General features: G+C 40.3%; 1 protein-coding gene across 6 annotated transcripts in view; it reads right to left on the reverse strand.

The window, feature by feature from the left end:
• The window catches only part of PCDH9 (protocadherin 9), a 912,396-nt gene that overhangs the window by 510,334 nt on the left and 386,316 nt on the right, over nt 1-15,746 (reverse strand). For 3 of the 6 annotated variants that reach the window (XM_048851874.2, XM_048851857.2, XM_048851895.2), the window contains exon 3: nt 13,037-13,102. The exons of the other annotated variants lie outside the window; for them this stretch is intronic. In XM_048851874.2, the coding sequence (XP_048707831.1) occupies nt 13,037-13,102 (66 nt within the window). The remainder of the gene's footprint in view (nt 1-13,036; nt 13,103-15,746) is intronic. 6 annotated transcript variants of the gene reach the window in all.

Genomic DNA, 15,746 nt, shown 5'->3' on the forward strand with positions numbered 1-15,746 from the left:
TCTTTTCTAAGTACACTAAAGGGAGTTAACACAATAAATGTAACCACTCTCCCTAGTCCCTGGATTATAAACACGCTAGGACCATCTATGCCAATGGTGGCCACACGTGGCCAGTAAGGGTAATCCACTGGCGGGCCGCAAGACCGTTGGTTTACATTGACTGTCCACAGGCACGGCGCCCACAGCCCCCAGTGGCTACTGTTTGCTGTTCTCGGCCAATGGGAGCCGCAGGAAGCGGCGTGGGCTGCAGGGACATGCTGGCCGCTGCTTCCCACAGCTCCCATTGGCCGGGAATGGCTAATGGCGGCCACTGGGAGCTGCGGGTGGCCGTGCCTGTGAGCAGTCAATGTAAACAAACGGTCTCGCAGCCCACCAGCGGATTACCCTGATGGACTGCGTGCAGCCCACAGGCTGCAGGGTGCCTACCACTGATCTACGCCTTCCCAATTGGCAGACTATTTCTTCAGCACATTTTCCAGTATATTGTCTACTTTAGTTTTAGATGTCTGAAGTAATTGTGCTTTCAGTCCTTCCCTTTGGGATTTCTTACACAATCTAGTAAAACATCACTATGGAGACATTCACTGATATGCAACGTAAAGTACCATTTAAAAAAAAATTCTACCTATTAATCCTGTTTATATCCCTTTGTACTAGAGCTAAATCATTCTTCTAGATGGCTAGAATATATTCATTTGTATTGTTTAAAAAAAAAACACAAAAACACACATTTAGTCCTCATTTTACACTCCTAGAGCAGAATCTGAAAACTTCCATTTATATATAGAATACTACAGTACAGGCAACGATCACAGACAAGCGCCTCATGTGCTCTTTCACATCCCAAGTGGCAAAGCAGTCCCCAGTGTAATGCTCGGGATAGTGTAAGTTACACCAGCAGCCAGGTTGTTCCTTGGCCAATCTGTGAATCAGGTGAATAGAACACTGGTTTTGAGCCACATTTCTCATCACAAAAAGAAAAGGAGTACTTGTGGCACCTTAGATACTAACCAATTTATTTGAGCATAAGCTTTCGTGAGCTACAGCTCACTTCATCGGATGCATACAGTGTAAAATACAGCGGGGAGATTTATATACACGGAGAACATGAAACAATGGATGTTACCATACACACTGTCACAAGAGTGATCTGGTAAGGTGAGCTATTACCAGCAGGAGAGTGGGCGGGGGGTACCTTTTGTAGTTATAATCAAGGTGGGCCATTTCCAGCAGTTGACAAGAACTTGTGAGGAACAGTGGGGGGCGGATAAACATGGGGAAATAGTTTTAATTTGTGTAATGACACATCCACTTCCAGTCTCTATTCAAGCCTAAGTTAATTGTATCCAGTTTGCAAATTAATTCCAATTCAGCAGTCTCTTGTTGGAGTCTGTTTTTGAAGTTTTTTTTGTTGAAGAATTGCCACTTTTAGATCTGTAATCGAGTGAACAGACCTAAAAGTGGCAATTTTACTCCTTTTCATATCCTGATATCACTAATTCACCTCAAGTTATTCTTCTAAGCTTTACATCATAAAGGGAGGGATAGGATACAGAAGGACCTAGACAAATTGGAGGATTGGGCCAAAAGAAAACTGATGAGGTTCAATAAGGATAAGTGCAGGGTCCTGCACTTAGGACGGAAGAACCCAATGCACAGCTACAGACTAGGGACCGAATGGCTAGGCAGCAGTTCTGCGGAAAAGGACCTAGGGGTGACAGTGGACGAGAAGCTGGATATGAGTCAGCAGTGTGCCCTTGTTGCCAAGAAGGCCAATGGCATTTTGGGATGTATAAGTAGGGGCACAGCGAGCAGATCGAGGGACGTGATCATTCCCCTCTATTCGACATTGGTGAGGCCTCATCTGGAGTACTGTGTCCAGTTTTGGGCCCCACACTTCAAGAAGGATGTGGATAAATTGGAGAGAGTCCAGCGAAGGGCAACAAAAATGATTAGGGGTCTGGAACACATGAGTTATGAGGAGAGGCTGAGGGAGCTGGGATTGTTTAGCCTGCAGAAGAGAAGAATGAGGGGGGATTTGATAGCTGCTTTCAACTACCTGAAAGGGGGTTCCAAAGAGGATGGCTCTAGACTGTTCTCAATGGTAGCAGATGACAGAACGAGGAGTAATGGTCTCAAGTTGCAGTGGGGGAGGTTTAGATTGGATATTAGGAAAAACTTTTTCACTAAGAGGGTGGTGAAACACTGGAAGGCGTTACCTAGGGAGGTGGTAGAATCTCCTTCCTTAGAGGTTTTTAAGGTCAGGCTTGACAAAGCCCTGGCTGGGATGATTTAAACTGGGAATTGGTCCTGCTTCGAGCAGGGGGTTGGACTAGATGACCTTCTGGGGTCCCTTCCAACCCTGATATTCTATGATTCTATGATAAGAGACATTAATTTCATACATCTGTTGAAAAATTCTTCTACATCTGTGATACCCGAGTCTTCATTTTATGTCAAAAAAATGAAAATTGATCATAAATTCCTTTTTTTTAAGCACAATTTTCAATTTTCCCCAAAACAGAAAATATTCTTGTGTAGCTCATGTCATCTTTTTCTTCTAATGAGCTATCCCTTCTGTGTGCACTCACAATCTTGTGAACCTACTTTCATTTTTTCTTCAGGTGGAGATAAAAGAAACACAACAAAAAAATCAATCATAAATTCAGTTGCTGTATTCCAGAATGAACCTTGACCTTGCAATTCATCTGTGTCTTCAGTGCTTATGAGTTACAGCTGTCTATCTTTCTTCAGGTATAATTTGACATTTCACAAAAATTACTGTAAAACTTCCATAGATTTTATGCTACCATTCTGGGGTTCAATAATTTACTTCACTGAGACAAGGTAGCAGTCCCTCACTGCTATCAGTGTTCACAAATCTAAAGTAGCAAATGCACATATGGGTGATTACATTTAGGCTTAATACTAAACCTATTTGTATCTTTAAGGGAAAAAATAGAAAAAAAAAAAAGAAATGCCCCCCTCCTGCTTTGCCTATTACATGCCATGACCAGCAGAAATACAGCAAGGAAGTAAAAGTGGGCATTACTATTAAGTCGAACTATAATGTAATATCACTCAACAGTATAAGACGATCTGGAGCTGTACATCTTGATTTTCCACACTCAAGACATGAAAAACTCCCTTTGACTTTAACGGGATTTACATAGAGAAATCAGGCCATCTGGAAGCTGCAGTGTTATTAGAAAGATTCTGGCCGGGATCATGGACTTCATAGGATGGAAGAAATTTACTAGGTTATTTCATTTTTGTTTGCATTTATTAAAATTTTGTTTTGGAAATAAGTAACTTGAGCCATATTTACTTGAAAATCCTCTCCCTAGGGATACTAGTGAGAAGTGGTCTTGACAGAATATTTGTTTTTAAAAAATCCATTTTGTAACACTACTGAACATTGTGTTTAGGACCATTCATCCTCTAAGATGAAATCAGTGGGACTTTTTCCATTGACTTTAGTGGGTACCAAATCAGGTTTTCAATGTCATTTTCTAAAATCTAGTTGGTACTGTTACATAGTGTCTGTAATATGGCTTCCGAAGCCTTACACTCGGTTTCTGCCTCAACTGACTACTGCCCATAAACATATTTATAAAAATTGCTTCCAACGAAAACCAATTGTCAGCCCATCTGTTTATAGTTCTGTTAGCACAGAAGCATATGCCACTTGGTGATCATCTTAAAGGACAGCTGATAACCCCAGAGCTCACAACAGAGACCTTACATTCTTCTTTAATCAAAATATTTCAGGTTTCAGAGTAACAGCCATGTTAGTCTGTATTCGCAAAAAGAAAAGGAGTACTTGTGGCACCTTAGAGACTAACCAATTTATTTGGTTATTTATTTATTTCCACAGTATGCATCCAATGAATTGAGCTGTAGCTCACGAAAGATTATGCTCAAATAAATTGGTTAGTCTCTAAGGTGCCACAAGTACTTCTTTTCTTTTTGCAAAATATTTCAGTGACAACTCCCCATGGCTTTTCACAGTCTTCCCAGTTCCATTCTGTACCACCTTCAAGCAGCATTACAAGAGGCACGCTTAAATATGACAAATTACACATGAGTATCTATGTTAACATGTCCATGAATCTCTGTAAAGATTCAGTTTTTGGATACTTTCCATTTGTACAACTGCCTGCATGTTACTTGGATATGGTTAAACTCTTTCACCAAATACATGTCCTACATGTGTCCTAATTCCATTCAGCCAACTCAGAAACTTGTTCTGTTGAAAGTTCTTGTCTGTGGCCCATTGCAGAATATTACACACAACTGACATGCCAATGATCAATATCAACAGACTGTGGTGGCTATTGTTACATTGCTCATACTGCCATTCTCTTGTGTAGCCCAAAATAGTCTTGAGTGTGGGACTGGATTTGTGTTGTCCATTGGACTTTGGTCAAGTCAATAACCACTTCCACATGAGTTTACTAATGCTTAGCTCACTTTTGCAAAACACTGTTAATACACCTTTTGTATCTGTATATATTATTAGATCTCTTTCCACTTACTTTAGGGCGAGAGACGATGTGTGCATTTATATCCTTCAGTTCCACTGGGATATAAATGTTTCAGCAGTCAGGATTTTCATACCAGACAGGTAAGACAGTTCAGTGGAAAGCACAATTTGCTATGCTGTGCACATTGTGATTAATTTTTGTTTGTGTGTATCACTTTGTAGCATACAAATACATCTGTGGCCTTTTACATTCCAACAATGGTGTGACTTCATCACTAGCTTGATTTGAATTGGGGGTAGTGGAGGGTGTCGGAGCAATAGGCCTCCCAGCGAGAAAGCCAAGCTTTTTCAGAAATTCATCTGTGTTAAATATCCATTGTTTTTTTTTTCCTTATCTGATATTTGTGGGTTTGTAACATTACAATGTATGGTAATGAATGATACTGTGATAAGCTTTCTAATGTTTTTCACCAAAGTTTGACAACAGTGGCATTATGTGATGTGGCTGCAGGCTGGGGAAATGAGCAGTGTAAAACAGAAAACAAAACCTAGATGTCAGTTTGGCGTCAAATCAAAACTATGGACTTTTAACCACTGCAGCTGCCTCGGCTTCAGTTAACCTCTCGCTGATCTCCCCAAATAGGATTTCATCTAAAGCACCAAATTAAAAACTGAGACTGAGGGCTGGTTCTGTAAATTGAAAAATGTACAAATGAATTGCTGGCAAACACACTTGGCAGCTGTCAGCCCTCTCAAGCTTCTGATCTATGTCACAGTATTGGGGTGGGGGGGGCGAGGGTTAGTTTTCATGGGGTAAAATGTAAGGATTATTTTTACCCCATTTCAGACCAGTTTACAGCAGACCACCAGGGACTATGTTAACAGATTTACAGTTTTTGGCAATGAAATGGCATAATGAACGAAGTACAGTGGAGATCATTAAAAATGGCTGGCAATAAATCCCTGTGATATGCAACATGCTGTTGTACCAGAGAACACTGGAAAGCATTGCTGTTTTCGCAACCATATTCACTCTAATCCAGACTTCTTCGTAGTTGTTGTGTTCATGCACGTATGCTCTGTGCATGTATGCCCAAAAGGTCCTCAAAGAGTTAAAGGTGACATGAGCTAGTACATTTTTAACAAGGCTACTCTCTGACAAATACTCCAGCTCAGAACAAACACGGTGTTAAGTGCAGCTGGCTGACAAAAGATTGATTGTTTTAATTTGACACTGATGAAACACTGTGGCATAAAACTCTCCTCCCCCCCACACACCTTTCTTTAAAATTTGCTGGCTACTGTTCCTGTCCCCTGCACTCATAAATCAACTTTCAGCAACTACAGGCAGGTACGAAATTTAAACTCAACATTAGGGCTGGCCAAAATTGGTTAAAAAAGGCTAATGCACTGTGGAACTCAACCTTCCTTTCTCTTTCTTTTTTTTTTTTTTAATATAGCATTTCCCCACATATGAAACGAGAAATCCTTTTAGTAAGAGGAGAAAAGACAAAGAATACCTGTGAAGTAATAATGATCTAACGGCTGACATCACAGGCTCATTTCCCCCATATTCATTAGCTTCATAAAAATACAAACAATGGTGTACACTAAATAACAGGATGTAACCTATACAAATGCCATGGTGATTTCTCACCACTCACACATGAGTGACACAAAGATAGTTTGGTAACTGGAGAGGCACAAGTCCCACAAGATCTTGCATCACAGGATCACCAAAGTCATGCACACTGTAGTTAAAAGGCATTATTTTTGCTTGGAACGGTTCGTTGGCCATTAGCATTTTTCAGCTGTAAACAGAGCTTTTAAACCTCTCAAGTAGCTGGAGGGAGTAATGCAAAATGTCATCTCAGATATTGGGTCCCACTGTTCAGCTAGGCTTTTGTCAGTGGTGACACTATATAGGTTGAAAGTTTTCCTTGAATTTGGAAGAAAGAAAATGTTCCTCACAAGAAAATGTTCAGAACATGAAAATTTCTCAGCATACCAAGAAACAGATCTTCAACATAGATGTGTTGAATACATATATATATGGAGGGTTGCCAGGCATCCATTTTTTGCCCGGTACGGTTGCCAATTTTCTAACTGCACAAAACAGAACACACTTCCCCCACCCCTGCCCTGCCCCTTCCCCAAGCTCCCACCACTGTCCTGCTCCTTCTGAGGCCCCGCCCCCACTCACTCCAGCCCACCTCCCTCCATCACTTGCTCTCCCCCACCCTCACTCACTTTCACTGGGCTGGGGCAGAGGGTTGGGGTGCGAGAGGAGGTGAGGGCACCAGCTGAGGTTGCGGGCTCTGGGGTGGGGCTAGAAATGAGGGAGTGTGGGGGGGGACTGGAGTGAGTGGGAGCGGGGCCTAAGAGAAGGGCCAGCTGTGAGGCAAGGGTGTTCCGTTTTATGCAATTAGAAAGTTGGCAACCCTGTATATAATGGCACACCAGCCTATCCACAATAAACACCTCCTTCTCTACAAGAAAGAAAAGATTGCAATCAAATTGGCCAGGCATATGAATGATCTCTGCTTCTCACTTCCATGATGTCATACGATGATTTGAGATATTTGAAATATCAGACTCAGATAACAGTATCAATAGATTATACAGAATATATAATCACTGAAGAAAAATTCCTAGCTACATGGGAAATACTAGGTACATTAAAAGCGGCAAAGAGTCCTGTGGCACCTTATAGACTCTTTGCCACTATTATAGATCCAGACTAACACGGCTACCCTTCTGATACTTAAGTACACTAAGAAATTTTAGGTATCCCCTCCCTCCCTTGCTCCATTATATTGTGTGTAAAAATACCCACAGATAGACACACATTGTGTCTATGTGAATATATATTTCAGCATTATGCACAGATATTATGAACATGCCCAGCAATCATTAATATTTAGACTCAATATATTCAATACATTTTACTGCCTTTTTGTTGTGCTTCATTAAAACCAGAATGGATAATAAATACGGCAATTTTCCATGCAAACACAAACCTACAACACATCAAACTGAGACTTTTTCCTAAATGAATTATTTTAATATTAAAATACTGTTAACTTATGAGTTTATAGTACAATGGCTATTTTCATATACCTATATGAAAATAAATATGTTTGATAGACCTGTATTTCTTCACCCCATAGAGGGGAAATGTCATAGAATTATTTTCACTCCAACGACTTGCTATGCCTCTGTTTGTGTTATTTACAGTATGTAAGGTCTCATTACCTCAGACTCACCCCTCCTGCAGAGAAACAAATGAGAAGGGACTAAAAGGAAACAGCCTCTGAGAGGTTTTCCTCTAGGAGTGCTCTCCAGTTGTTCTTTTGGGAAAGTAGGGCTTGCTCCCCCAATACAGCAGGTAGAGGGACAATCCCAGAAACCTCACAGGACCACTGGAAGCCATAGGATTCTGTAGGCTCAGCGGGAAGCAGAGACTATCGATATCCACATTGGCTCTGGCTCTCTAGCAACCCCGACTGCTCTCCAGCAGCTTGGCTCCTGTGAAGCCACACAGACAGGGCTTCTACAGTTAGTGGCTGCTTTGGGGACCCCTCTTTAATGGGAAACAGTTCCAGCTGTGGGAGAATGGGGAAGAGACAACCTGAGACAGTACTATGGGAGGTGGGGGAAAGAAATTTCCTCAGGGCCAATGGAAGGCAATTTGCATCATCCCTGCTATTTGCCCACTTCTCACCAGTATCCTCATTCAGATCCTAGAGTCATGGAGCCCTTGGAGGTTTCAGGGGAGCTCAGGGGTTAACCCAAAATCAGAGGGCAAAGAGGACTTCCTCACATGAAGGGCCTCTTCTGAGCATACACTGTGAGGGTATAATATATTTGATTGCAGATATTTTTCCATCGTGCTGTAGCTATCATGACATTTAAATGAATGGCTGTTATATGAATAATGCAAACTCTTCCCCCTCCCCCAGGGGAATTAAATCTTTAATTTGAATAATCTGTAAAATGACTGATGGAACCAAATTAACCTCTAATGTAAATCAATGAATTCGGTCCCCATTTGACTCAAGTCCCTGAAAACTGAGATACAACCGAGCTATAGAATGATTGGCTTTCCTCTTGTCTTCTTTTAAGTATATATCAGGCCTTTCTTATTAATTTTAAAATAATTTTAAGGACTGTGTTACCTTTGTGGGTAACACTGGCTAACACTGCACAGAAGCACTGGTGGAAAGAAGTTTCAAGGAGCTTTTCCCTCCCCCACCTCAGCACACTCACTCTGAAGCCAAGCACAATACACAACTAGTGTCTTTGAGCACTCGCTAATGTCCCCAATTATACTCCATGGACCCAAGGGCCCAAAGACTTACCCTGCCTGACACTGAGAGCTGCTGCTAGCATCTGGCAGCAGGAACAAAAGGGAATATATGATGCTCCTTTCTAAAGCAAGTGTAAGGAAATTGGTGCAGCACTCGGGTGTCCTGCAGAATCAATGCAAAGGTAGAATGTCTCAGAACAGCCTCGGCAATGCCTGAGGGAGCAAGACCACAATTAAACTGGACTTTCAGTTTTTAAATTCACATCAGAAATCATGAAAAATGCACATATTTTATTGCTGATCACAGAAATCAGATATGCAAAAGTTCCATTAAATAATCAACTCTTATCCTCCTGACAGTGTAGGATCTACAGTAGTCCCCTGACAGACCAGATGACAGATATTAAAACTGATATCAGTTAAAATACCAAGATGATGCAATAACTACTACTATTGCACTTATATATTTTAGATATTCAGGAAATCTAAATACACATTAATTTAGAGGTAGGTAAAGAAAAAAAAATCAACAAATCTATTTAAAGAGATAATGAATGAGAGCAGGACTCAGCAACCCCTTAACTCAGTGCCAAAACTCCTAGGGCAAGTCTTCATTAGGAAGAAAAGTGTGTTTTTACCTCATGTTGGCTAACAAGTGGTAACTAAGGCTACAGCTACACTAAGAGCTAGGGGTGGGATTCCCCTGCTTGTGTACACGCCTTCAGGAAAGCTCTCACCCACCTGAAACTGGTGGGTATGTGCTCAGCCGTGCTTCTGCTTCTCTACACATGCTACCACAGCTACGCTGTTATTTCTACTTGCACTAGTTCAATGAGAGCTAACGTGAGTATGTGTATACAAGCAGGGGAATCACAACCCTAGCTTGTAATATATATAGTCTAATATTAGGCAAAATCCTACTGAAGACACAGGCAGTTTGCTGTGTTAACATGAGTTAGCCAGGTCAATGTAAACCCTACAGTCCCCCATGTTGTTTACCTAGGGTGACCAGATGTCCCTGTTTATAGGGACAGTCCTGATTTTGGGGTCTTTTTCTTATATAAGCTCCTATTACCCCACACCCCCGTCCTGATTTTTCACATTTGCTGTCTGGTCACCCTATGTTTACCTCAATTTGCTAACACATGAAAATTACAACTGCTTTTGTCATCACTAGGATTTTATCTCAAGTAAGTTACCATGTATTTGCTAACATGAAGCTGAAATGCACGTTATTTTGCTAGTAAAGATAAAGCTCTACTGACTTCAGTGGTGAAAGATATGGCTTTGAAATAAGGAATATCCTGCTTGGCCATCTAGAGACAACTTCAGGAACTACTCCCTCCCCTTTCCCGGCTCCAACCAAGATCAATATTATACTGATACTGTCCTCGCAGTTGCTCTGTATATGCATTTATGTAATGACTGGAAAGGAAACAGAAGTAGAATATGAACCCAAGAGGAAAGAATGGCTCCTATGCATTTGTAAATAAGGCTAAATTGTGACTTCTACTACTCACCAACAGAAGGAAGTGAAGGGATATACAAAATCCCCATTTATACTCCTGCATGAGCTACCAGACCTGTCATGACAATGGAAATAGCCAACACATCCTGCCTGCTGGAGAGCCCAGCAAACCCCTCTTACCTATACCTCAGACAGAGGAAGCAAGGAGGGAATGTATATCAGAGGGTGTCTCTGAAGTACAGTGCCTCCCGACACTAAAGAATGGGAAAGAGACAAACCTTTGCACATTGTAAATATACATTGCAATGATTGTGTATACTGTAGATCAGGGGTCAATAACCTTTGGCAAGCGGCCCATCAGGATAATCCACTGGCAGGCAGCGAGACATTTTGTTTACATTAACGGTATGTGGGCATGGCCCCCCACAGCTCCCAGTGGCCGCAGTTTGCTGTTTCCTGCCAATGGGAGCTGCAAGAAGCAGCGGCCAGAATGTCCGTGAACCATGGCCACTGGGAGCTGCAGGGGGCCGTGCCTGCGGACGGTCAATGTAAACAAAATGAGAGTTACAACGTAAACAAAATGAGAGTTAGAGGAATCCTTGCATAAAACCAAACATGTCAAATTTGGATGCAATTAGTTCATAAATAAAGGCACGATTACTTCTATTGAGTATATCACCTGTAAAATCTAGGTCAAAATTGTTCACACCCATTAACTGTTACCCAGCATGGATCTTCAGGCTTTCCAAAAAGCTGGAATATATCTCATGATAGGTTTTTGTTGCTGTTATTTCTTTGTTTGTTTTTGTTTGCTTGGCTTTCTCGTGACATCAATGATTTGCTTGAAAAAGAATGATTTAGCCGAGGAAAGTTGGAGAAATTTTGCGAGTTAAATCCCACAGTCAAATTAAACAAACTTTTGAGACTGAATTTTCAAAGGGGAGCTGGGCACCTAACTTCCATTGAAACTCAATAGGAGTTGCATGCCTAACTCCTTTAGCCTCTTTGAAAATCAGATCTTAAAAGTAGAGTGTACAAAACAATACTGTTCCTAGAAACTCAATGTGGCTTTAATCTTTCCATATTCTATTTAATATTAAATTAAACACAGATCATTAATGGAAGTGTATGAGAGGTCATTTGCTGCAGAGTTGTTACAATTTATCATATAAATACATACACAAGAACATTTGAAAACTCAGACCAAGAGTGTAAATACACATTTAGGATCATTGACTTGATAGAAAGAGACCCTGGAGCCATTACCGTTCATCGTGTAAAAACATAAATATTAATTTAAGTGCTTAATATTCATCCGTAGACCATAAAGACTTCAAGAGCCAATATTGCTTATTATTGGATATAGAAAAACAACTACATTCAAAAATCATTAAGATAGCAAAGCCAAGCACTTAAAAGTTAGAGAATGCCAGAATTAAGGTTGCCTCCTGATTGTTGGGAAGCTGTCCTGGCCCTCATGTAACTCAAAGTTGCTGCAGGACAGTTCTTAGCTTCCAAATAGTAACTAACTCACAGTAAAAACAAATATTCAAACTGCAAGCTTGCAGTTTGAAGAGCTGAAGGAATTATAATCTTTGTAGATTTATAAATTGCATCAAAATTCAGATTTTATTTAGAATTTTAACCTTTGAAACCTTGTGAATTTATAAGGATCTAAATGGGCTTGGATCATTAATACAAATTCGACAATGTCCCCTTTTCACAAACTAATTAACAGATGCTGCCACCTTTGCTTGAGTCCTTTGAAACCAAAGGGCAGACTGTAGCTTTGCACAGGGAATGAACTATACTTCTGAGTTTAGGAACATGTTTACCCCTGACTCTAGGGGAAGTAGCAAAGTACCATTTACCTGCATTGACTCAGATGTGGTGGTCAGTGCTTTAGGGGGTAGAGTCTTCTCCTTCCTCTTGGGTTGTGGGGAGAAGGTAGCAGATGCAGAGCACTAACTGGGCCTAATTTCTGGGTATTCCACACAGGGCCGTAAGGAAAGTTTTACTCCCCTTATGCCTCAGCATGGGCAGTACTTACTTTGCGCCAGGGCTGAGCCCCGGCACCTCTAGGCTTGGCAATTTATAGCCCCATCACCTCTGGGCTTGCTGCTTCAGTTATGAATGTAAAAAAATTGCTTGAGCCCTGGTACCTCTTTCATGAAAAATTAAGCACTGAGCACAGGCATGTAGGTGACAGCCATTTGAGACTAGTGAGACTTGTGGTAGCACAAGGTACTATTTCGTGAGCCAGACTGACCCCCTTAATCTTACTGGTCAGAAGATCTCACAAGAGTGACTAAAATCCATGGGATTAATCATATGAGTAACTGCTTGGCAGTGTAAGAGTGGTAGTAATAGACCCATAATAATTTTGTTAAAAATAAAGAAATAACACACCTTCCATCCTAAACTAAATCTTACCCACCTCACAAAATCAAGTTTCTTGGCTACTTATAGGGTACAGATTACAGTGTGTCAAGTGTCAGAGTATTTGAAAGCATGATTTAGACTTGCAGCATGACCAATTTCTGCTTCTCCCGCAGTGCATGGTCCTAGTTTACCACTACATTATTTCAGTTTTACCCCAGGGTGATGCTACTGAAATGAACAGAGTTACAACACTGCAAAATCACAGTAATCCAGTTGCAATCAGCCCCATGGAAGTTATGACCACTGACTTCAGTGGGAACACAGCCCACAATATTTAACTTTTAAAAATATATATTTTTTGTTTATTAATTTCATTGATCTGATATCTTACCACCCACGGTTTGTCAGGTACCCAAATCTCCCACAAGTACTTCGGCATATCTCCAAAATTCAGTGCCTAAAAAGCAAGTAATATTTAAATAAAAAGATGTGTTACTTTTAGTACAGATTTTCAGATATCCCTCCACCCGTTGGCCCAGTGTTGGCTAATATATAAAGCAGAAATATGGGCAAATCTCTGGCAGGGGAAATGAAATAATTCTCTCTTGGGTGTTCAGGCTTCTGAAAGCTTATATCTTGGTTATCCAAGTACATGCTTGGTAACATTTGAAGTGCTACATCAAGGAACAATTTACTTTCTTAAGGCTGATTTTACAACATTGTGCTATACTTTGCTGCAATCAGGCAACAGATTTTCAAAACAGCAGAGCAGGTTTAGTTTTCTGTTTAGTGAACTACCCACTGAAATTGCTGTCTCATAAGAAGAAAAAACTTATTTTTTAATTTAATGCACTATTAAGCTTTTTATTAAGATATTATTAAATCAACCCTGAGACTCTAAAAAGCAAAACCAGCAGATCTTTAAAACTGCAATTAAAGTTGTGTTTAATATGGGAGCATTAATGGATGTTCATGCTCTGTTACCAACTGCTGAATATAAATAGCCCTATGTAGTTCAAATCCCCTTTTGGGTGTAGGACTTTGATACCTCAACAATAATCTTAATCCATGTGTGTGGAATGAAAACAGCATCTGTGGAGAAGAAGTTTCCTGGGTTCCAAAAGTTTGCAGAATCTTCAGTGCTGCATATTGCTCTAGGAAATGGCTCTTTGGGTTATTTATTTTGACAACAGATCAGTAGTGCGAGAGTAATTTTAAGCAGTTATAAACAGGAAAAAAATCATGTACTCTACTTGAGAAGCAAAGGGAGAGCAAGAAATGTACATTTTTATTTTCTCCTCTGTGTATTGTGTTGCTCAGATATTCAACTATTATTTTATTAGAAAAGAAGGGCTTCCTGGACGTCTAACATTAGGTTAAGAATAACACATGTGGAAGTTAGATCACTTCAAATCCACTCTCTACAGAGTCATGATTCTGAATTCCGTACAAACATCTTTGTACAATATATTCAAGGAGGACATTAGTATTCTGTTCAGAATTGTTTGCCCACTTCTTTATCATATGGTAAGCAAGAACATCAGAAAACTTTACATCAAAAAGTGTTGTCAATCCCAATGGAAAAAACACGTCTGTTCCAAACTACTCCCAGCAGATATCTCGATATCTTACGTGAGTCTTGTGTTCTTAGAGCGTTATATCACAGTTCTTAAAAGCTTTCTGAAAAACCCTGCCTTGAAAGCAGCAAGTCTTCTTAACTATTTATATCCACTTAAAGCAGTCTCCTCTGATACCTGACATGATGTTTCTGATGAATGTGGGGAGATCCTTTCTTTGCGAAGTAACACCTCATTTGAAAGAAAACTCACTTTAAACCAAAATAATTCTTATGTTCTTTGAATCAAAAGTATTTATGCACTCCATGGAGATTAATAAATATAATTTAACCAAAAAAAATAAGGCAACTGAAAATGTTTTAAAATACATTCCACATTCAGAAGATTTCTTCTCTTGCTGGTATTTTATGCCTGTTAGTCTTTCTACTTGTACAGGTATAAATCAAGTGCAACTCAGCTCAAGTCAATGGAATTACACAGGTATAAAACCACAGAGAGGCGAATCAAGCCAAATGCTGCCTTCAGATAAATTTGTGCAATTCCCACTCACTTGGATAGGAGTTATATGAATATATTTGAAGGTAGAATTTGGCATATGTTATCAAATCCATTATCTTAAACTATCAAAACTCCTCTAGAAAGCTTTCAGAATTATTGTTTCCTACAAGTGGTTTTGTAAAGAAGTATAATAAAAACAGTAATGTTAATAAGAAAATAATGTATTCCCCTTCCAGGTAAAGACGCTGCAGGGACCATTAACATACAAATATTATATTATATATAATATTTATAAAATGAACAAATGTTAAATAATATGTGATTATTAAATCTAAAGGACTGTAACCTTACAATCTGCCTTGAGTAAAGGAAGACACATAGCTGCGCTGAGAATGTATTATGGCCCAAATGTACACTTCCTCCCTTAATCTCCCTTTGCTCTGTGGAGCAGCTTATTTCATTCTGTGTGCTACCTATTTGGCCCCAACAAGGCTGGGGATACACAATCCCATTTTGTCTAGACAGGGGAGTAAGAGGGACTTTACTTCTCTGCCCAGATAAATTAAAGCTAGCCCAAGAGGAGAGGAGCGTCTGAGAGAGGCTGACAGTAATGAAAAATAAAACACCTCTAAAAAAGAGTGGCTTTAAAAAAAGTGTTAAAAATGGTAAAGGATGGTTAAAGATGGCTGTCATAGCCGCAGATGAGACCCATAACCTAGAGTTCAAGACAGGGAAGACTCAGTCACCTCCTGACCTACAGTGTAATGAGAATCCTTGCATGGTGGTTGTTGTCAAAGAGCACACACTTTTCAGGTTCTGCTGAGGTTCAAGGAGATCTTGAATATATCTAGTTACTTCCTGTAGCCAGACAGCCAGCCCGCCCCCCCCAGACCAGCATTGCTGGAAACACAGGAGGAAGCCGGAACAGGGCACTTAACATATATTCCAGCACAGCCTTTGAAGCTGTGAAAGCACACGTGTGCTGCTACAATGTGCCTCTGGGAACAGATACGACGATTAAGCTCA

This window comes from Caretta caretta, chromosome 1 (assembly GCF_965140235.1).
Source record: "Caretta caretta isolate rCarCar2 chromosome 1, rCarCar1.hap1, whole genome shotgun sequence".
In the NCBI taxonomy this organism is placed as follows: Eukaryota; Metazoa; Chordata; order Testudines; family Cheloniidae; genus Caretta; species Caretta caretta.